The sequence below is a fragment of the Lepisosteus platostomus genome, chromosome 25 (assembly GCF_059453375.1).
Source record: "Lepisosteus platostomus isolate fLepPlt1 chromosome 25, fLepPlt1.hap1, whole genome shotgun sequence".
NCBI classification, from domain to species: domain Eukaryota; kingdom Metazoa; phylum Chordata; class Actinopteri; order Semionotiformes; family Lepisosteidae; genus Lepisosteus; species Lepisosteus platostomus.
The window spans coordinates 11,604,149-11,628,199 of NC_142635.1; the positions used below are offsets into that span (position 1 = coordinate 11,604,149).

The 24,051-nt window shown below is 36.6% G+C and overlaps 1 protein-coding gene across 1 annotated transcript; it reads right to left on the minus strand.

The window, feature by feature from the left end:
• Positions 1-246: 246 nt before the first annotated feature.
• ttc12 (tetratricopeptide repeat domain 12) lies at positions 247-23,415 on the minus strand. Its single transcript, XM_088619296.1, has 21 exons — positions 23,201-23,415; positions 22,224-22,402; positions 21,343-21,373; positions 20,751-20,828; positions 20,233-20,354; positions 19,569-19,628; positions 18,211-18,282; positions 17,522-17,582; positions 14,481-14,669; positions 12,651-12,720; positions 11,265-11,353; positions 10,918-11,080; positions 8,655-8,747; positions 6,276-6,339; positions 5,342-5,476; positions 5,074-5,184; positions 4,718-4,786; positions 3,903-4,004; positions 2,943-3,042; positions 1,459-1,684; positions 247-754 (listed from the first exon to the last, which is right to left on the minus strand). Exons 1-21 carry the CDS (start codon positions 23,253-23,255, stop codon positions 685-687), a joined length of 2,139 nt encoding a protein of 712 aa, XP_088475422.1. The 5' UTR covers positions 23,256-23,415; the 3' UTR covers positions 247-684.
• Between the last annotated feature and the right edge of the window lie 636 nt (positions 23,416-24,051).

The following is a 24,051-nucleotide window of genomic DNA, read 5'->3' on the forward strand; positions in this document are numbered from 1 at the left end:
TATAGTTACAGTAACTATAACAACTATTGTAGTATTGCAAAGCAGGACAGTAGTATTTTAATTTGGAATTTCAAAATTCAGTATTTCTAAATTAATCAGAAAATGGTGTTTGCTGCCTGCATTTCATTTTTCTAATGGCACTGTAAATGTTTCTCCATAAGATATCAGAACTCAAAAACAATGGGGAAAATAAATGTCTAAAGTTGATAGAGCACTTATAGCAGTAGTCATACAAAACAAATGGAATTCTATTGAAAGTTCGGTTTAATAGTTAAAAATGCACCTTGGAAGAACAATCTTAAAGAAGTGCACATTCTTTATGCTTTTTCATTCATTTATTCATCTTTTAATATTTATTAAACAAAGTTCTCATAGCCATAGGCACAAAACAGACCTGTTTCCAAAGTACACAAATAACAAAAATACAAATCAGTGCATAAAGGCACAACTTGTTTCATAGGGCGAATGATCGCCAATTACCCAACCAAATAACAGGGTAAACACATTATAACACGATTAACTTTTAAAGACCTATAGATTATAAAAATAACAAAGCTGAGTACTGCACTGAACACTGAAAAACGCCTGGAAAATGAAGCAGCAGATATAACAGTATTCAGATGAAGAAGGTAATGACATTTTAAAAATTGAAAATACTGAAACATTTATGGAACTGTGACATCCTCATGTGACGAACTTCATACAGGAATTGAGGATTTCCAAGCCATGAAGTTCTCTGAGTTGGACCATGTGCCTGTAAAATAAAATAATAAAGACAAAATAAATATGCAGAGTTTGTTTCTCTTCAAAAAGAGAGCTGTCTGTGATTTTGAGTTTTTTATTTAAAAACTATCAAGAGAGAATCCATATTTGAATGGGTACACCAATTTAAAACAAGATGGTAGCCTGTTCTGGACCACATTCCCCAGAAACCTTTGGTCACATGACCAGTTGTGAGATGACACAGGTGAGTGTTTAAATAGCAGGAAACAGAGGATTTTTTGGTCAGTTAGTAATATCTGTTGTACAGAAGGCAGATTCTCTGTGTGCTCTATTCACCAGAGGGAGAAGAACTGACCACTGAACTGTGGACCCGAGGAACGTTGAGTTTCTGAAAACCTGAGTTTGAAAGTTTTTTAGAAGTCACAGGAGAGACTGAGTTGAAAAGTGGTGTGCTTTGAAGCCGGTAAGCAGGTTAGCTTTTCAGCTACAATAGTAAGGAACTGAGGACATCCGTCAGAAGCTCAAAAAGGAGCTTAGTAGTTAGTTTGTTTTCCTGCACTGTAAAACAAAGAGGACTATATGTTTTTAACTTCAAGGTTCTGCATTTGGGTGAGTCCTAGACCCACCTACTTTAAAGATCCTGTTACGGCACACCCAGAGGACTGTCACAATATGCAATCCTAAATTTTAGGACTGAAAGACAACAATGTTAAAGATTAAATAGTTTAAACATGCCTTGGTTCTTCTGTGCAGAGCTTGCCTAGAGCTACGGCACAGTTCTGTTGAACTGCTGGTTTGCTGGCATCCCCTCCAGCGTGCTTCAGTAGAATTTTCACTATGTTGGAGCCCAGGAGAGAGGAAGCAGCTCCTGGGACCTCCAGGCAGTGACCCAAGCACAGTGCCGCATTTCCAACAATCAACTCCTCATCCATACTCAGGAGTTTCATCAAGGAGGAGAATTCTGCAGAACGAGAGATAAAGCAAATCACTGAGAAGGAGTGGACACTTGCAATGTTACTGTGAAGCAAAGCATGAAACTGATTTCAATAGAGGACTGGTTGTGCATTATCTGAGGCAGCATATTTACAGTGGACCAGAAGCTGTAGTATCTGATTTGGCTTTGGATTCTTGAACTAAGAGAGATGTATGAGAATCTGGGGTAATATGATCATAGTGTACATAGAATCAAAGACTTGGAACCACAAAAGAGACTCTTGCCAAATCTGGTGTAGAACAAACATGCTACCAAATCCCTTTTGGAAATGCAACTATAAAGTCCGCTGGCAACATATTCCACCAATGTTGTTAATGGTTGCAAGTAAAAAAAAGATGAGGGTAAAATTGCTTTTTCTTTCAAAAACGGATTTCAAGCTCTAAGGGGAAGAAGACTGTGTGACTTCACAATCAGGGTATCTACAGTAACTCTTTAAAATACAAGTTGAATACATGAAGCATTCACTTTGAAAGTAAAGACCACTGTCAAATACATTTATTGCACATTCATGCAAATCAATTGAATTTGACAGCCTTAAATTCTGCATTTTTAAAATAGCGAAACCCATCACTGTCTAAGGAGGCAGTTTATAGTTTGGAGCTGGAAGGTGGCTGAGAAACTAATTTTGACTCCAATGCAGGAGTTGCTGATCTCACCACATACACATGCTATATGCTGATATACTGTACATACAAAAGGACTTTGTGGTGATACAGACTTCAGTCCATACAATCTACCTGCAAGTGTCCATATTCCCCCGCCAAAAAAAGAAAATGAGAATATGACCATAAAAATGGTGTAACTTCAGTTCTTCAGTACCGTGCATGATACAGAATTGTTTTGGGGAATTTTAGGAAATGTTTAATTTTTATTGGTTTCTTTGGTCCATGCAACAACATGCAATAACAAACTCAATGCATTACATTTCCAATATTCGATTTTTTTTTCTTTGAATTAATACGGCTGGTGTACAGTAACTAGCAATTTATAAAATTTTCCAAATTCATTTTATAATGACTATGAAATACAATGCAACATATGGTAGTAAAACAAACTAAACATTTTTTTTTCCATTACAAATTCTGTATTAAGTGAAGTGATTCAATAAACAGTCTCTTTATTTGGAGACACTGCCAGGAATCATCCATGAAGATCAAGTCTCCAATGTCAATGAAAAGCCATTTTGAACAACAGTCAAAGAAAGAGGTGAAAACTCCCAGCTTACTCTTATCAACTCTCACTATGTCCTCCCGAGCTTGTTGACTGACTTTGGTACAGGCTGAGAGTGTCCTGACTGAAAAATGAGTGGTAATCTTCCCTCCAGCCTGAAATAAAATTATACAAAGAAACAGGTGGATACAAAAATAAGAACACTTGAGGTTAACAAAAATGCAAGAAAGCTTCAGCAATGTGAGGTGAAACTGACACAGTATTCTAACCTGAATTTAGAAGTGTTCTATAGTGTTATATATATAGACAAGTAACTATATAAATGTCAATATAAAATCAGCTAGATCCTCAGATAAATAAGATACTGGTGAACATATTAGCGTGTATAGGTGCCTTACCTTTCAAACTTGATGCTGTTCTTATATTTCTAATGAATTTGTAAATAAGAACATCTGTGCCACACTATTTCAGTGGTTCCCAGATGGTCCCTGAGGACCACTTCAGTTTTATATTTGGGTCATATTTGTAAATTTCCCTTCTCTTAAAAAGTGAAATGGAGTTTGTAATTGGTATCTACCTTGTACCAGTTTTTCAGAACTGCCCTCATTCAGGGGTACAGAATGGACTTCTTCATAGGGAAGAAAAAAACATTTGTTGTAAGAGCCTCTGACACACCGCCATTCCCACCTGTGTCTGTTCATCATAATAAAGTGTTGTTTTGTCAGAAATAATGGCGAGAATGTTGAGAACAAAGTTGCTGAAATTGCAAACAGTATTTTTCACACTCAGGACTGACCAAATAGACAAGTTAAATAAAAGTTAAACAGTTGTTTAAGTCAGCAGTTAGCGCTGGAGGTTTAGAGATGAGCTGGATTGAAAACTAACATGCCTCCAGGACCAGGGTTGGGAACTACTCCCTCTTCAAACAGTTAAACGTATTCTTATATGGAGAATAAGCAAAAAACACAGAAAAACATCTTTATAAATTCTTTATCAGAGACCTTATCGATAGTACCTTAACAAGTCTGAATATTTTCTTCACAATTCCTTTCTGAACAGCCTCTTCTGCAGCAGCAGGGGAGTGTGGGAGAATGTGACTCAGAAGGCCCATTGTTCTCTATTAGACGAAAATAGGAAACTGAAGTGTGAAAATATGAAATGTAGACAGACACCAAACAAATCAAGTCGTTCCAGGACAGACATTGAAACAGTGACAGAAAATAAAAACAGCACCCGCACGTCGGCTGTTTGGTGTAAAAACCATGATGTATTGCTCTCACAAGTTTCAGCAAAACATTGACAGTGAAAAATACTGATTGCGTTTGTTTCTTGGAGTATGGTACGGTGAATATTGTCTCTGTTTCAGAGAACAAAAATGACTTTATTTTGAACAAACAGATGTACGGTAAATTAAACTTTGCCTCCATTTGTAAAACTCATCACGGGAATATATAGACAGAAAGATCAAACAGAATGGTGGAATTAAAGATTAACTGAATTCCCTCAAGGATGTTAGTTTAGTCCTGCTGGGAGTGTGTGTCTTTTCAGGGATGGACTCCCCCACAACCCTCAATCAGATGAAGAGGTTAGAAAATAGATGGATGGATGGAGTTCATTTAATCTTTGTGTATTCAGACTTGGCAATAAAATACATTTCATTTCGGATCTTGGAATGTTGCAGGAGCACTTGTGGCAGTGAAGAGGACACGTACAAAGAAGAGAACACCTGCTGCTAGTTTTTGGAAAAAAAACCCAAGGTTTGACCAGTTTTACCTAATAATACCTACTGTAACAGATAAACCATTTCTGTCAACATTTTATTCTACTCACTGTGATAATCCCCCCATCTGAACCGCATAGCTGTGTTAAACATCTGGCAGTGATGTGAACCGCTTTTTCCTGAAATTTAAAATTGAAATTTTTTAAATTGAAAGGAATTGAACAGTGGGGAAAATAAGATAGCATTATTGAAACCCACCTTCAAAAGACACCTTTGATATTACAAGAAAATTTTGTAAATGGAGAAAGCCAACTTGAGGAGAATCTAGGATGTCACTCTTAACCTCGGCTTATTAAGTGAGCAAAAATGGAATATAACTAGCTTAAGGACCGATCCGTATCACACAATTCAGTGAGTCAAATACAAGGTACAGTAGCAAACCAGACAATGCGGGACATTATCTTACTTCAACTGCCAGAGTGATTTCCATGGAGAGGTTCATCATAAACCCCAGCAATGCAAATAACAGATCGCGGTGCTTAGAGGATTTGTCAGGGGAACAGAGTGCACAATCATCCTGAAGGAAAAAAAAAACATATTTATGATGATGGTTTTACACAGGAGGCTTTACATGTGATGTACTGTCATGTAACATTGTTTCTGTTAAGCAAACCGCACAGGAGAACCAGCATTCCAGACACACTCCCATTGTGTATTTTTAGTGGACTTTTTACCATGGTGATGAGACAGACATCCCAGAATTCCTGGCAGCTGGCTATCTTTCCTCGAATGACATTATCTTCTGTCATACTGTTCATCATTGAAATGCACAGTGGAAGCATCGTCTCGTCCACTGAGGAGATATTTTGCTGCTGGCAGAAAAGAGCAGAAAGCATAACGTACTGTAGGTCTCTGGGTCAGGACAGTTTGTTCAAATACAATATGATTTAATTGGGAACAAGATTTGTTTCTGTACATTCAGTGTAAGTAATCACATTTCTAATTAAAACCAAGTTTTCAATCGCATTACAGGAGTATTAATTTAAAAAAATTAAAACGTGAAATTGCAATTAAGATACTAATAAACTTAAATAAAAAAAGGGAACAGAACAATGTCCACTTAACCGAGCAAGGTCTTGAGGAAAGCATCATCAAAGACCCCACACACCCCAGGTACAGACTGTATGACCCTCTACCATCGGAGCATTCGGGCCCAGACTACCAGACTCAGAGACAGTTTTTACCCCCGCACTATCAAACTATTAAACTCCCAGCCTCTCTCACCTATGACCTGAACCTCACAGTGCCTTCTTTCTTACCAAAAACTCAAACACACATTGAAATCTACCTCTACCTCACATGTCAAAAACCTCACTACCCATAATTTTCTATCCTTTATTTCATTCTGTTGATGTATGTTTTTTCACATCTGATGTTGTTTTGCACATTGCCTGTTGTTGTTTTGCACACTGCCTGTTGTCTCTGTCTTTCTTTTATTATATAATTGTATTGTTTTTTTGTACTACTTATTGTCTGATGGCTAGCTAAATAGCATTTCATTATACCATATACCTGTATATGAGTATAATGACAATAAACTTGACTTGACTTGAAGGTCATAATATTAAACACCCTCTGTTTATTTGAGTCTGACACAAAAAATCTTACCAGCAAGTCTGCAAATGGAGGCACGAACATTGTAGTGAAGTTTTCTCTGAAAAGAACTCTAAATCTTACAGGAGAGAATAACACAGGAGAAAACATATTTGCATATACATTCAGTTTTAATCAAATCAATTGAAATGCATTCATAAAATTAGAACAGTATCATATTATAAGCAAAGTGCACCATAAAGATTTATATAAGTACACTACAGCCAAACTGGTTTATTGTGCTATTCCCAGAAGAACAATGCAGAGGAACATCTGTGTGATTGAACTCTGTTACACTTGATGCATTCATTAGCAGGATAAAACTAACAATGATGGCTTTGTCTGTCATATAATAATATTAATCCCTACCAGCAACTCCTCATCAGTCATCTCAAAGCAAATCAATTTTATATTACAAGTCTTCCAATAAATTTGTCATATCTAAATACTTTTTACATGCACTTTACTGGATTACCACTTTAAATCTTTGGGGCACTGTACATTCTTATAATACATCAACAGATCCAGTGTTTACTGTATGTAATTGTAATGAAAATGATTAGAAGGTGAAAGTATGACAAATATAATATATTAACTTCTAATTAACCAGCATAATTATAACAAATTCAAGTAAAGGACAGCTTTTTTTCATATCCTCAAGAGAATTAAAATAATAGAACTGGCAATTAATCTATAGCCAAGCCTAATTAGTTGTTTGACTCCCAGTGGACAATGTGGACTTCTAAACTGAGACAGAATGAGGAACTGTTATCTGAAAACTACAATATAAAACAATATAAAATTGTTGTGGCTTGTTCTTGCTACAGTGGAGTTAACTGTGCTGTTTTAGAGTTACAGCAGTTTCTTTTAACAAAGAATAATAAAACCCAATAAGAAAGGTTTAGGAATGTTTATTGAGAAATTAGACATGAGAAGTTTCGGTTTAACCCACCTGACAGAGTTAACAACCTAGCCCTAGGATAAGGAAGTTAAAACTCCCAAAAGAACCCAGTGGGAACCCAAATCAAAACTAAGAATTAAGATTTAAGAAAAATACAATACAGTGTAATACAGTAAATAATACAATGAGTTGGCAACTTGGTTTGAGTAACTAGAAATATGAGCAGCACAGATTGTGAACTGGGTCTTCATATGTGGAGATTTCAAGTAACCTTTATTTATAATGTGACTGATTTTTCACACAAATCACACGAAGTGCAGCGATGATGATGTGTATTGATATAGAGTTCCTCAATTCTAGAGAGGAATCTGAAAAGAGGATTAAAGTGGGCAGAGCGGTGGCTCTGTGGCTAAGGATCTGCGCCTGTGGCTGGAAGGCTACCGGCTCAAATCCCGCGGCTGTTAGAGGATTCCTACTCTGTTGGGCTCCTGAGCGAGGCCCTTAACCCCAGCTGCTAGTTTATCGCCTATAACATAATCTAGATCTTTGACATAAATTTCAAAGAGCAATGGACCTACAGATACCTGTGGTACTCCATTAATTACATCACCCCAGTTAGAGCTCTCAGCTCTTAAGAGCACACTCTTTTTCCTTTTTATTTATCAATTCTCAATTCATATACTCGTGTTTCCCTGAACGCCTACCTCCTGTCATTTAAGAATATTTTTTTTATGACAAATTCATTTCTCAGACAGACAAATGCAAGGAAGAGCGTGTCTTTACTGTGATATTTATAGCTTTTTAGGAAGTGATGTCAAGGAGGATTAAGTGTGAGAGTAACAGTGGTGAAAGAGAACTTTGTTGCTGTCATCCCACTCAAACTTTAGTTCAAAACACCATTAATTTCTAATCCATGGGACAGAACAGCTTGATAAAGATTTCTTTTTTGGTTAGTAACTTATTGCTTCAGCAAACTCATAAAGGACTTGAATTTAATGTGGAAAGAAAACACTTAAACATGAAAAAGTGGGTGTATTACACCAGTGACTAAATAGAAGGATGATATTAAGCTTCACACCTTGTAATGCTGACATTCCCTACATATTGCTCATGTTCAATTCCACATCTTGTCTATATGAAATATTTGTATTTACTTCTTCACGTAAGATACAGAGTTGATACATCTGTTAGAAGTATCTTATTCAGCTGGCATTCCGATCTGGAACAACAGAGCATCTCCCATATTTCTTGTCTGACAGAATTAATTTTTAGGTTTGCGAAACTTCATGTTGATACTGGCAAATTGCAATCTGACTCTGAGATGAATGTGTTTTTTCTCTTGTGTTTGGTCACTCAGCACATACAGTACAAGCAAAAATATTGTTATGCTTTAAAGTGCTGGAATTGAAACAAGACTGTGTTGGTAATGCAGTGCAAGGCTCTTGTAGATATGGCCAGCTTGCACATTTTGGCAAATGTACTAAAGTACTTACTTATTTTCAGCTGCCAAGTGGCCCAAAATAGTCATGGCACATATTGCAGTGGTATCTTTATCACGTATAAACCCCAACAGGTTTTCCACCAACCTAAAAATGATAAGAATTGAGCAGATATTTTAAAGAAAAATAACACAAGCTACCCAAAGCTGTAAAATGAGATTACAGAGTGTTTCCAGTTAGCAGCAATGTGGAATCTGAAGGACCTTGTCAAAGTCAATGAACTTTGTGTCATATGCTAATATGGCTGAATTAAAAAAAAAACATGAATAAGAAATGATGCATTTGCATCATTCATAACATGTTCATTGAACTGTGAACATTCCTGCACTTTCTAGCAACTGCATTAAATCATAATTTCACTCCATCATTCTCATTACTTAAAAGTTTACAGGAGGGTTAAAAGACTTATATTAACCTACATCAAAAATGAAAAAAAGCATTTCTCTGGAAGCATCTTAATAACTCAGTTTTTTTTATGCACACGAAGCAAACTCCTCATTTGATTCATTTTTTATCATGTCTGTTACTTAAAATCCTGAGCCAGTAAATAGTTTCCCCTTTGGCCTCCAAGCTGTGTCAGTGACTGGTAACAGACCAGTAGTACACTGAGCATAAATCTTGGTCTTCTTATCAATCCTGAAATACAGTATAGAGATAAGCACTGTGCAAAAAAAATAGTTACATCTAAGCAAGGGGAAAAGAAGCCTCACAAGAAAGCCAAGCTGTACACATATGTCTTGCAAATATTCATAATCAAAACTTAAAAAATATCAGTGCATCAAAGACGGGCTTTGATCATTTTAAAGACCACCCGCATTCTTGCACTATAGCACCAGCCATTTGCTAAAATTCCCATGAACCATTTTTATCATGCATTTCACAGTGAGAAACTCTTTCAAGTGCTTCTTCAAGGAGGCCGAATGGCCCCTATAGCTCATTTGGTTACTTATAGCTTTTTGATCTGAGCATCTGCTCCGATCGCTCTTGAAAGCCACTGTATGTACTTCAACAGCATGGCCAAATGAGCTTGTTCCCTTCATGTGAAACTCTTCCAGCAAAAAAGTGCCTCCTGTTCTCAGTTTCAGATGTCGTTCCTTATAGTTTCTAACTGTGTTCTTTTTCATGTTTCGCTGTCGATTTGGTACAGTATGCTTCAAGTGGGTCTCTCCACAGCCTTCTCTGTTCGGTTCTCAAAGATGGGCCATTCTTCTGAATATGCAAATGTACTTGATTGCTCTTCTATAGACTGATTTATTTGTGAACTATATTTTTTGGAATATGGTGACTAAACTGGATACACATATAACTAGTGCATTGGACAGCTTTAATGTAACATCTCTTGTTTTAAACAAAATACCATTACATGCTTCTCCAAAGAATGTACAGTTGATTACCAGTTTTTTTCAGTAGTAGCCTCATCAAGCATAACAATTCCAATCTTATTTTTATAATGGGCGTTTTTACTACCTGTGCACAATACTCTACACATATCAACATTAAATGCCATATGTCAGAGATTTGCCCAGTCCTAAGTCTTTTTGAATTTCTTTTGCAGGTTCTCAATTGCTTACTAATTCTTTTCTTTTTCACTAGTTCACAGACCATTGCTACCAATACGATAGTGTTAATACAGTCTTTTTCCATCCATCTGTGATACAGATCTACTGTATGTAGTACTCTACTAATCAGATTATCCTGTTTTGAGAATTCACCCATTAGCTGTATTTTTTCCTTTCCATTAATCAAATTTAAATCCAAGTACTTATAATAAAATTAATGTCTACACCCTGCAAATCTTGATTTTTTAAAAACTTTATCAAGACTTTCTCAAATCTAAGTACATTGTATCTGTATGTATCTATTACATTTGCTGCCAATTACTCTAGTTACTTAAGCATCCAAACTTTTCTAAATCCATATTGATATCCTTTAGAATCTTACAGTTAAAAGGGGTTATAGATCAGTTGTAGTGTATTTCTGTTCTTTACAGTATTGGACTTATTGCAGAAGGCAATAGGAAAATTACGAGCTCTTCATAATTTTAAAGCTGTTTCAAACCCATTCTCGGGGATCTGACTTTCCATAGAAAGAGAAATTGCCGATCCCTACCGATTACTAGTACCATTAGTGGTATACAAAAGCCAATTTAATTTTTACAATCACATTATCCAGTACAGAAGTGTTCTTTAGAACTGAATGAAACTGCTGTAGCAAAGTAAAAGTAATATGTCAGAGTGATGAAAATTGCAAAACTTACTTGTACAGGTCAAGATTTTGAAGAACCAATCTCCTTCCATATTGGGTCTGTGTATAAAGGCCAAGCAAATTCATGCACTCTGTCCGTATTCTACAGGTTCGTGATGGTAACAAGCTGACCAGGTGCTTGCCAGAATAGTGTATCAACAGCTGCTGGTTTTCTTCTGCAAATGATATTAACAAGATAGACTTCTGATATCCCATTCTCTTAGAAATGGTACACATCTCACTCCAAAAATGCATAAAACATCAACATTGTGTGTAACCTCCTTATTAGATTATATTTCAAACATTTTTCATAAAAAAAGACAGACTGAGAAGTACTGAATTGGAAACTAGTCTGCATACCATTTCCTTTGCAAACGGCCTTCCAGAGCTCGAGGACAGACATGCACAATTCATCACAATGTGGCTCTGCAGATTGCATCGCAAGGCTCCTGAAAATAACCCAGATGCGAATGTCCATTTATTTGTGTTAAGTTCATCGTGGAAGCAATGAGCCAGAATGCAAAGCCTAGCTGAGACTTCAGTTTTTAGATGGCCATTATTTTCAAAGAAGAAGTATTAATGAAATGAAATTTTAAAAAATACACTGAACAAATCTTTTTAAAAGTTCCACTAAATGATTATTTCTAGGATGGCACATACCGGTGATGACATAATTAACAAATGTAAAATGGATAACTCCTTTCCTCCATGATTTTATGATTCATATTTTGTGTATTTTTTATACCATATACTCATTCAGATAGTATACTCTTTGGATTACTGACACTTTCAGAACTATAACATTTACAGTGATTACAAAACAAGAAAACACAGGGGCATGCTGTACTGAGGCCATTTAAGATTTATCTAAACAACTGTGACATTTTTAAGGACAATTTACCTTTTCCAGGAAAAGTCTCTGGGTCTATTAGGTCATTTTTCAAGATCATATTAAATCAGAATTTGAATGGAAACCATATTCACAAAGCACCATCCACTGAGAGGCACTGTCAAAAACATTTCTGCCATTTTGTCTAATGTTTACTTTAGAAGACATTATAGAGTAAACTCCTACATCATACCAATTACATTTTTCAAATAAAACCTTTTTAATTAGTCATTTTAACTTGACTGCTGTAAATACATACCAGCATATTGTGATAATAATCCACTAAAATTATTATCACACAAATTTAATATAAGGAAACAATTAAAAGTTTACAACACTTTGTAATTGGGAAAAGGCTAGGGTTGCTGACTACTGTCTACTTGTTCTGGTTTGTCTTTGAAATAAAATGCTTCAGCTTGATGCTCCAAATTGAGTTGCAGTTTGTGTAAATACTAAAAACTCTGTAGTAAAGAATGATGACGATGAATGAGAATAGAATGTCAGGTTATCGTCAGCAGGTGAGAAGTAATTGCATCTACTATTTAACAATCCACAAATAAAAATAATCTCTGTGTTTATGGTGCTCCGACTCAGCCAAAAAGAACAAAAAGAACAGTGTTTAGCAAAGTAAAGCTGACTTACACAGGAGCTTATTTTCAGAGGTGTGTTTTTGAAAAATGAAACAAGTAACTCCTTTTTTGCTGAGCGCAAGGCAGGAGTCCTGCACAAAGAGACTTTGAAGAACACCAGGTGTTTTGGCAGTGATAGTTTTGTTTTGTCCTCTCCGCTGTCTTAGCTGGTACTGTCAGGGTTGTGTTTTTAGAGGATTGTCATGCTCTGCTTACAAGTCTCCTTACCTTCTTACAATGTTATTGCCGTTGATGATACTGAACCCATTGTTTATTCGGAAAAGAGTCTGCTCCGTGCCTGTGATAAATACAAGATAACGTCAAGCCAGTGATACAGCTTTGCAAGCATTTGGCAGGTGTGTCATTACAGAAGATACCTGGTGAGTTTTAGAAACTGAATACCTAATGTCAAGGTCAAAAGAGACCACAACAGATAAAATTAATGAAGTGTATCTGTAAACAATATACAGTATAGACGGTTTTCCTAATTTAAATACTGAATAAAGTAGCTTTTCTTGGTTTTTTTTTTAGACAGCAATCAGTGGTCTTTTTAATTAGATTAAGCCTGAGAACCTTTTGCATAAACTATCTGATTCTCCTCTGAGGAATCAAAAAAACGTTGACAGTTATGCACACAGCACATGCACAGTGTTGTTACCAGAGCAATCAGTATTATTTGTCAATGATTTAAAAAAGGCATAACTAGAGCTTTCTGCGTTTTTTTCCAAAAAGGACACAAAATGCCCTTTTGTATTAAAAGAATACAAAATACCACCTTATACAGGGGTGCAAATGCTATTCTAGACACTTTTTATTTTGTGGACACACTAGATTTCCTCAAAAGGATCATTCCCATTCGTCTACTGCTGCGCTTTAGGTTGGGGGCTGAATATTGAATCTTATTTAGGTTTCCCGCATGGTGTCTTCAATTAATATTTTTGCAACAGGTGCTGGAAATACTAATAATAAGGGAACGATGGGAGAGAGGAATAAAAATATGCCACTGAGTTTCTTTTAATGGCTGCTCTTCTCTCCAGACTGCTTTTGCTGCCATGGGACTCTGACTCTGACTGACTTTACCCCAGTTTGGCCAAAGGATGAACTTCCCTCAGATCTGGGCAGCCTGCTGCTTGATGGGATCTGACAATCGACATGGTCTCCAGTGAAAGCAGAGAAATCCCAAGGACCCTCACTCTGGGTCAAACTCAATGTGTGAAACAAACATTGGACATAAAAAAGGAACTGATTTGTCCGCAGTTTTTTTTTTCTGTTGTTGTTGTTTCTGCAGACCTCTCTGCAGTCGGAAAAAATAAAACCTGACCCAAACAGTGCTGCCGGTTTATCAAAACTGTTTGTTGCTATGGTGTGTGCTTACAAAGCAATATAAAGCACAAAACTGTATGACCAGTGAACTTGAAAACCCAATATAAGTCAAATGGTTGAAACTCTTTTTCGCCAAGTTGTTTGGATCTTAGGCACAATGGGTTGTGCCTCTAATAGAAAGCCTGAAACTAAAAATGTCATCTTTTCACTTTAAGTCTTCTGAGTATTACTAAGACTTTTCCACCAATGTCTACCAATTGTCCATTTCAAATTACAGTATGTGCAAATAGCAAGGTAGGTGGATTCTATTTGAGCCACAGACAGTTCATTAGTCTTATTCTGGTTTCCATGGAGTCAAACAAACAGAGAGCATGTGACTCTACCACTGAGGAGGATGCTGGTCCATCACAGAGCGTACCCCCAGCACACACAGTACCGGTCCCCATTCATACAGCTGGTTGGACAGGAGAATCAGGGCACAGCAGTTCCCTTAGGGTACACAGCAGTGTCTTCAGGGATTTCAACACACAGCTCACCAGTCATGAGTCCAGAGACTTCACACTACACTAGCAAATATCAATAAGTGGGAATAAGTGTTTATCACGAGATCCTTCTATAAAACATGGCCATGTCAAGCTTATTGTTTACCATTAAGCCTCATTAAAAGAATACGACACTTTGCCTTCAATGGTCTGCTGGAAAAAAAGATGAAATTAAGAGAATGGCTGTACTTACAATGTCGAATTGTTTCTGATAAAAGGCGTATGCCGCCAGCATAGTACAGACTGATCTGATCAGGCTTTTCTAGCTTCTGAAGGAGCTCGAGCACCGACATTGCATTTTCTTTTCCTTGTTCAAACTCTTCCTGTGCTTCCTTTTCCTGGGATTCCTTCTTTTCTTCTAAATCCACTTCGTTCAAATACTCTACAAAAAGGGGGAGAGACAAACCAAATAGCAGAAGAGCAGTAAAAACTGTCAACTGGCCAGAATCATCTAAAAAATGCATTTAATTGAAGCAGAAACAAAACTCACATAGTTTCTACTGGGTCTAAAGATTAATTGTAAAACACAGTCTTGGATCCCAACAGAATAGCTGCTGCGAGAATGTATTGTCTTCTGCTGGCACAATTAACACAACAGGTTTAATTGAGAATTAAAAATACAATAAATAAAATGACACCACGGACCACACCATTTCATCTTCCAGTTCCTCTTTACCTTATAGTCTTTTAGGCGCCTTATTTTAATAAAAATGATTTTTTTTAAAAAATCCTTGATGATGACCAAAATAACTACAGAAAATATAAAAACCTTTAGGTTCTATGATTCTTTAACACATGCACCACAAGCAGCTGGAAACAAAGATTTCCCTCCCCTTGCTACCCTCTTTAGTTCTCAGCTGAGCAGCACAGTGCTTTTGGGCTTCCTCACTCCTCGGTAATAGCTTCTTCACTGAAATATTAGGATCAGAGCTTCTAATGCCTGATGCCCCCTGATGTGCCTTAAAATGAATGTAGGAAAAATAGCAGGAGTCTTTTGATTATCTGTGTGCAGTTATACTTGTACATATTGCTCTTCATGTGGTGCACCCTGGGTGTTTTTCAGATTTGTTGAAGCCGCAAAGATACTGGCAAATTGCTGTGCACGCGTACACACATAAAGATACCACCCAAATCACTTGATTGTTTGAACACAAACGTGATTTTCAGACTTCCAGTCCTGCATCTTTCAGCAGTTTAATTTCACTCTTCAGTGAAGCATAAAGAATGTAAATATTTTTTTGTTGCCAAAATTAACTCTGCGCACAAGGGCATTAAAAGCTTTTCGTGTAGCCTTGTAGATTTTAATGTTGCCCCCCTCCATGAGTTTGGAGTCGTAAAAGTCAGTCCAAGGCCATGTAAAATGCTCAGGGAAAGTACTCTGTGCTCACAATATTTTCATTCATCTTTTTTTTCTATGCAGATATCTTGTCTATACAAAAAACTAAAGAGAGAGTACCAATCCCAGAGCATTTACAGTTACTCTTGTCCACAAGTAATGACTCCTTTCCAATGGTGGAGTTTTGAATGTTTTACTCTATTACTGCTCTTTTACAGATTCATATATTATCATCTGATGTACAGTGGATATTAACATATGCCTTCCGAATGTATCCCACCCAGGAATAAACATAACCTAATGACTTTAAAAACACAGATTTTCTGTGACATACCTAGAATCAGGGTGCTATAACAGAATCTTTAAAATAGGCAAATCTCAGTAAAAACAGATACAAAAACAGCCATAATGTAAAAAAAAAAACAGTGCTCTTTTATTTCACATTGCAGGGAAACAATGTAAAAGTTACAATTTAAACTCCTTGAGCTCCAACTAGTCTTCCTCATGTCCTCTATCGGTGGCCAGACACCTAAGCTATTTACCAGCAAGAAAACAGTCTCTTTCAAAACACTTTCCGGAACAAACTACTCCTCCAAAAAACACAGCCTCTCTGACACTATTAAAATATTCACAAAGTCAATAAATGTGACCCTCATGTTTTCTGCCTGTGTTCTTTGCATTGCGAATATGGCTACTATATTTACTAAAATATAGACATTGTACATTTTTTTTAAAAAAAATTAAAGAGACATTTCCAATCTGTAAATCTTTCTGTTATTTGACCTATATGAATACATTTGGAAAAAACTACTGTATATTAACTCTGGCACAACAAAATACTTCCGAAATAAACAGAAATGTACTGTAATATATAATAGAATTAAGCAGCATTTACAACAAATTCGACAAATTCTAACACATTCTACAAATGGTGTTTGTTGGAATAAGTTTCTTTGGAAAAATCTAGTCTTTGCAGTAAGTTGTTTTGTTGCTGGGGGGTATGGTATATTTTTTTGAGTCATACAGAGTACCACCTGCAGTTTTTAAATTAGTAAAATAGAGCTGTCAAAATGTGTGCTTTTGTCTGCCTAACCTTTTAAGATGTATGTTAATAAATGCAGAGCAGATACCTTGTTTTGCTATATATAGGAATGAAAGCGAATACATTTTCTGTATCATAACTTGATCTGTAGGACATTTGATGAAGTTTCAGTCGCTAGGTTTTCAACCCCAGAGAGTACCTACCCATAAAAACAAGCACACAGAATTAAATGATGCCAAAAATTGTTTTAGGATTGAATTCGTTTTTTAGCTCTGAATAACAAGCTGCTGAAGTAAACATTGGCAAACTTAAACTTGGATTTCTAAATCCTTTGAGCTCTATACACGGAAATGTAATCCTCCATGAATACACACAGTGTTTTGCACAGAGAATGAACAAATTCCTTATTCCCTTTAAAAAGTGAAGCCTTTTTAAAGAAGAAATTGCCTTTATTTTAAAAAGTAGCCTTGGCTTTGTAAAAGAAATGCCAACAAATCATTACAATATAATATTTGATTGTGGAAGTTCGAAAGAAAGATGTTGCATACCTTTTTAGCTTTCCAAAACGACCACAGCCCAAGATTTCAGTATGTTTTATGGGTGAAAGAATACAGAATGAGCTCTAGTTTAACTGATTTCTCTTTAGCATGAGATTCATACCCTTGGTATGCTGGCAGCACTAAATATAAACACAGATGTGTACGAACAGATACTGCAGCATGGGCAAAACTATACATGCTGTGAGAATAAAACAAACTGGTTGTGTGCTTGAACTTGAACTTGACTATTCAGGAGTGAAACGTGTCTCTGTTGACTGAACACACAAGACTTAAAATCTTACAAATGCAAAACTTACCCTTAACTAAGTTAGCTCTTTTAGGCTCAATGTCCAGTATCTTCTTATAACTTTTTCGAGCCTAAAAATGGCATATGAAAACGAGATCTTTTTGCAACATCGAAAAAAGCAAAACAGCAAAGAATTCTTATTTGTGTTACTTAGAAAGGTGTCAGACGTGGTCACTGGAGGTTCACAATTCACTGAAGCGTCACACAGAAATATTTCACTTTAGGAAGCTGTACTGTGCAACAGCTGTTAGCATTCCAATGAAAATAATGATTCAGTCACTAACAAAACTTTACTGAGAACTCTTTAAAACCAAAGATACTGAAAATAGGGTAAAAGTACTATATGTATTTTTGATGGACACTTGTTACGATATTTTCATACAGATATTATTCATTAGCAGTGCCAAGGTCTCAATCACCTGGTCATTTAAGATCCCATTTTCCCAGTATGGGCTTTATCCTTAGTGTTCTAGATAAAATTCCAGTTTGGGTACGCACCATCTGACCTTCCTACATTTCCCCCAGAATTCAATTCCATCATGCACGAAAGCCAACCATGATCCATTATTAAATTAAATCCAAATCTGGAGAAGTTCAACATTTCAATTCCCCAACATAATAATGAATAGAATATGCCACTAACCAAAAGCATGGACTTGATTTCAATTTTGGATTGAAATGAAATTATAACATTCTTACCTCTTCATAATTGTTTAGGGCCAGGTTAGCTTTTCCCATATGAACGTAGGCCTTTATACAATTGGCACTGCACTGCAGGAGATCACAAAGAATAAAACAATAAGGAAAAACGACAGAGAAAACCGACATTAACCATTTTTGTGAAGCCAGCATTTTATTTATGGCAATAATGCATGCCACTGAAACAGGACAATCTTCAGCACATATCAAGTGAAAAACAGGCTCCTCATGAAGAACTGAATTCTGTAGTGTAAAGCTGATTCATCCTGTATTCTAAAAGATCCTAACCAAATGATCAACAGGATGAACAGAAAAAAAAACTATTGAAAAGATGTGTTTAATTTGCACGTCTATATTTGACACTGCATTTGTGTTGAATGCTGCAATGTCATCTCACCTGAAAAACACCTTTTTGACTTTTTCATAACTTTCTTTAAAATGTGATCGGGCTTTTGTTTAGCGCATGAAAAGAAACTTTCTGTTACTTCTTAGAGCCCTAATGATCAATTTGACCACTTTGCAGTTTGTATTAAAGGTAAACTGTAATACCACTGCTACTAATATTAATAGCTGCGTGAAGAATAAAAAAGGTTTTGGGATATTTGTGAATTTTAAAAGCACTGATTGAAACTTGCTTGGAAATAGGGAGTTTTTCATGACTTCTTAACCTTTTCAAAGATTGTACATAGCAGGGCTTTTAAAACAAATTGTACTTCCAACTATCAATTTTCTAACCACATTTTGCAGTTCAGGGTTGTGGGGAGCTGGAGCTAATTATAGCAAGCAATGAGCACAAGGCAGGGCACACCCTGAAAGGAAAACCAGTCCATCGGAGGACAGACACACAGACACACACACGTCACACCAAAGCCAATTTAACCAGAAGCCAATTAAGCTACCAGTAAGTCTTTGAACGGTAGGAGGAAACTGAAGTATCTGGAGGAAACCCACACAGATCTGAGGAGAACATGCAAACTCCAAACAGATAGAAACCCAGATCCAGAGTTGAACCCAGAGCCCCAGGGCAGGGAGGTAGCAATGGTAACCACTGCACCACTGAACCACTCAAAATGATTGTAATAATAATCAAATCATTTTCACAGCTTTCACAGTCATGTTTAGAGCGTGTTGTGTTATTTCATCACAGAAGCAAATTCCTCATTTCTACCAGAGTTCTGAATCAGTGCAAAACAAACATACATGCAAAGGGCAAAGAGAAATTAAGCATCCCACTAGACCTAGATGTAAAGTCCTTTGGTACATCAGTGTCTGATCTGAATTGCTTTCATGACATTTGTTTAGATGACAGGCAGCTTTAAGGTCTGGACAGCCAGAGCTCTGTTATATTTCAAACATACCCTCAAGGCCCAGTCACAATCACTGATAGCCTCCTTGTATTTCTTCAGCTTAATATAGGCCTACAACAGAAAGAAACAGAAAAAAAAAACACATGGTGATAATTATACAGACAATGTGGATGATTATTTTAGACTTTTTTGCTGCAAGAACCATAATAAGATACTCTTATAAGCACTTTTCCCTTTGGTTTAATCACACTCCTGGACAGACTCCTCGAATTTATTGGGCAGGGTGACCACATAACTCAATGCTTACCGGGACAGGACATAAAATGGCCCTCTACTTGAAAGGCATTATTTTGCCAATTAAGCATTCTAGTTTTGTAAAGATGGAACTTAGGTCTTAATGTCATCATGAAGTAAACATGAAATACTGATCACCTGTTCACTAGACCTTACACATTTACTGAGCTGGGGTATTAGTCACTAATTTTTATCTCTGCAAACGTGTAATGCTTGATTTACAAATTAACGATTTACAAGTTAAGGGCAGTTTTAAAACTTCACCCTGTTTCTGTCCTGGTGAACACAGAGATAAACAGTCTCTCTACTATTTGGCTTCTGAAGCCTCCTGGGGTTTTTTGACTACCTGCAGCTGGTGTACAGTGGCGAGAGAAAGAATGTAAGTGGATTATGGGATGTTTTTCAGTGTCCCATTTCAGACCTGTGCCCTGTTGGTGTAGAGGACATGCATGTCACGTAGCTTTTCAAGCCCCTCACTGTAGCATTGGACAGCAGTCTCATAGTCGCCCTGGGCAAACGCTTCATTCCCCATTTCTTTTAGTGCTGAAAAGCAATATAAAATACATCATGAATCCCAGTAAAAAAAGTGACGATGTGTTAATGGCATTTTTGGAAAGAGAAACTATAGTACAGTGTATTTTTCCATTTATAGTTATAAACCTCCTTAAAGTGGTTATAAAGCCAAAAGCTAACTCATAAAGCTGGCAATAGTTTCTGAAGCCACATCTTCAGTTCTGTGCAGAGCACAACTATGCTGTTATATACATTTACAAAATGGATTCAAATACAACCGAGAGTCCTCAGAAATATGTGCCGTAATGTTTTAAAGTTATTGCCTTAGAAGTTCAGATTTGAACATTTCACGGTTGGAATTTTGTGCTACTGCAGTTACTTTCGTCTCCTGTAAAAATGAATGTGTGTTATCTAATAAATGCACACCGTTTGCTAAAGTTTCATTCTCCTTTCTCCTCTTCCTTCTGTCTTCTGCATCCTTTTCTAAAATCTTCAAGAAATGTTCTAGAAAAAAGGAGATATTAAAAGGTAGACATATACGCACCAGAATATTTTTATCATCATATAAAGGTCCAGGAAGACTGCTCTGAGACCATGAGCAGTAGCACTGCCATTTACGATTCCAGGCTGATGAGTTTTAAACCATTTTGACACCAAGTGCTTACAACATGCAGTGAATGATAATGTTTCGTGGAGAACATGAAGTCATTAACACAGATATGTAATGTTCAAATTACTTTTTTATTCTCATTGTGTTCAGGCATTGCTCATACTGATGATACTGAGCACACCAAGAACGTGTAAGGCTTTAAGATGTATTGTTCTAAAAATAAAAAAGTAAGTACTTTATCTGGAAATTAACTCGGATTAAGACGAGAGAAATAAATCCATGAACCATTGAGCAATATTTAAAGGACTGTTTTGTGTACCTCTATGACAAATAATAGACTGTGAATTGAATGTCAACTTCATATTCAACAATTTTTAATACGAATATGATGAACACATTTGAGTGTACCTTGGCTAATTTGGGAATCATTCGGTAAACCCTGAAAAACATAAGAAAAAATTATTAGAACAAAGTCAATGTGCTCCATTAACATCGCCTACGAGCCTGTCAGCCATGGAAACTTACATCCTGGCTGGATGTGTTTCCTTGAATAACCTAGCTATTAGCAACCATATTAGAGTGGCCTGCTGTCATTTATAACCTTTCTTATATGCTTAACCTATGTAAAACAATGGGCATTTCACAAAGGAAGAAAAAACACACAAGCTTTGGAAGATGGTGAAACAACCTAATTGCTAAATTTTAGAAAATGCATTTTATTACATTGATACTGTACCATGCATTTTGTATTTAGAAGCACTGTAATATGAAAGACAAGCTCCCACCCTGCAGAATAGTGCCACTGCAGTATTAAATGACAAGACTTCCTTAGCTTTAGACATTTAGGATCCCAACCATCCTAGGCCACAAACTGTTCACCCCCTACCCTCTGGCAAGCGGTACCGCAGCATTAAAGCAAGGAGCACTAGACTCAAGAACAGCTTCTATCCCACTGCAGCAGGCATCCTCAACAGCTAACTGCAGTGTCTATACACACATCTGCAGTCTGCACTTTTTGCATGGTCTGCTATGTTTATTTTATTTTATTTGTTTAGTCTCACTACTACATATTTATTGTTCCACAACAAATTGATTGTTCCTGTTGTCTACGAATTCCAGTGTATGTCTACATTGGCAATAAACTCCACTACTACACGTCTGCTCTTGCTGATATTGCCTTCTTGTGCAGGAAAGGTCTGTTGAGTTTGCGCGACGTTAAATACAAACGCTTACGTTCTTTGTGGACAGAGATGTACGACTCGGTAGGGAAGAGACTCCTGGGACCTTACTTGAGGAGATGTCAGGCGCGGTGGCGGGCGTGTGTTAATCACCGTCCGACTGATTCTGGTCTTACAGGGCTCCTCGGCGCCGCCTTGCTCTTCGAAGGCAGATATGAGCTCATCTGCTTTCACCACAGCCTTCTCCTGGCTCACAGGATCAGACGAGTTCAGCTCTTTAACCAGCCCACCTTGTGGAGCAAAAGGGTCAGAGACATGAGGAGAAAAGGAAACCGGGGGAATGTGATGCTCTCTCCAGCAGTACTGAACCTCAGAATACTTTGCCCAGCTTTTACATGTATATTATTATTTTATTATCTTACTGTAAGCTATGGTTATTGAACCTGATGTCATATTATGGCAGAAACATTTATTCTTTATATTATATAATATGTATTTGTTAAAAAAGCTTCATTTAAAATACATTAACTATAATGCCTACGTTTTCACTTATTATCATTGATAATACGTATAATATTCTGATGTATTTTTTCAATGCTTTCTTAGCACTGGACTCATTGCGAAACTCTTTATGATGAAAACGTGCATCAAAGGTAATTCATAAAATAGGAGGCAATAATAACAGTTTGAATGAATAATTAAGGGATTACATTTAATAAAAAGGATGTGGAATGCTGTAAGAGAGTGCACTTAGAAACCTGGTGCAAATCTGCAAAATATATGCAAATCAATCATTACTTCTAGAAACATTTATACGGTAAATAATAGAGTTTGCAACTGAGAAGAGATGGCTAAGCTAGCAGCCGTTGAGTTGTTAGTAACTGATTGATCTGAGAATTGCACCCATATACTTGACGGACGTTAGTTATCCTAGAAATAAAAAGATAGAGGATAAAGCAAAAAAAATCTAATTAAAAAAATCATATGCAAGAACAAGATATCTCATATTGCACAAACGGTAAGCAAACCCCACAAAAAAAAAACTAAAACAAAATTCCATTAGCCAGTTGTGTGACTTTGGTACATACTTATCTCATCAACGCGCTTAAGAAACCTGTCAAGATCTTCATCTTCCTTCAGCATGTTTTGAACCAGGTTAAGAGTTACAAAACTGAATAAAAAATGTGAGTTAAAAGGAAAGGGACTTCTCAGTTCAATTTCCACAGTTTGCAGTTATTGGGGAAAGCAGGAAGTACAGTAGCAGGGAGCCAATCACAAGCGTCGTTGAAGCCAGAACTTTCTGTTGGGATATGTTACCGTAGCAACGGCGATATCGCCCCCCCCACAATAAAGATGAGCGAAATATATCGCTAACAGCCAAAGAATAATGAATGCTTTGAATAAACTTGAACGTTTTGCAAATATGAGTTATCATGCATCCTGTTTTGTTTTTTGTTCTGTTACTGTAGCACTTATTTTGTTTTTTTTCAAAATAGCACTAATGCCATGAACAGCATTCTTATTGTATCTAAATTATTATTGTTGTTATTAGTATTGTTGTTGTTTTTAATATTGTTGCAGTATGCAGTCTACCCTGCTTATTTAATTTGTCTTGTTGTCAATATCCGATATATTCACCAACCAAATTGTTTTCTTACTTTTTTAATTGTTTTTACGTTTAAGGCGCTCACAAACAAACATCATCAAACGCAAGCCATTTAAGATTTTTTTCGCTGCCTCGGGTTTTCCTTCGTGCTGTTTTCTGATTAATTTAACTGCATTTCCGAAAGAAACACCAGATTCTACAGTCGATGGTCACTGCGTGCATTCTCGTAATGTATTTGCGACGACAATTATCGTCATCCTTCATGGGATGTATGTTCTCGTGCTTTCTATTTCACTTTCTGTTTTTCTGCCTGCTGGATATATAAATGTACCG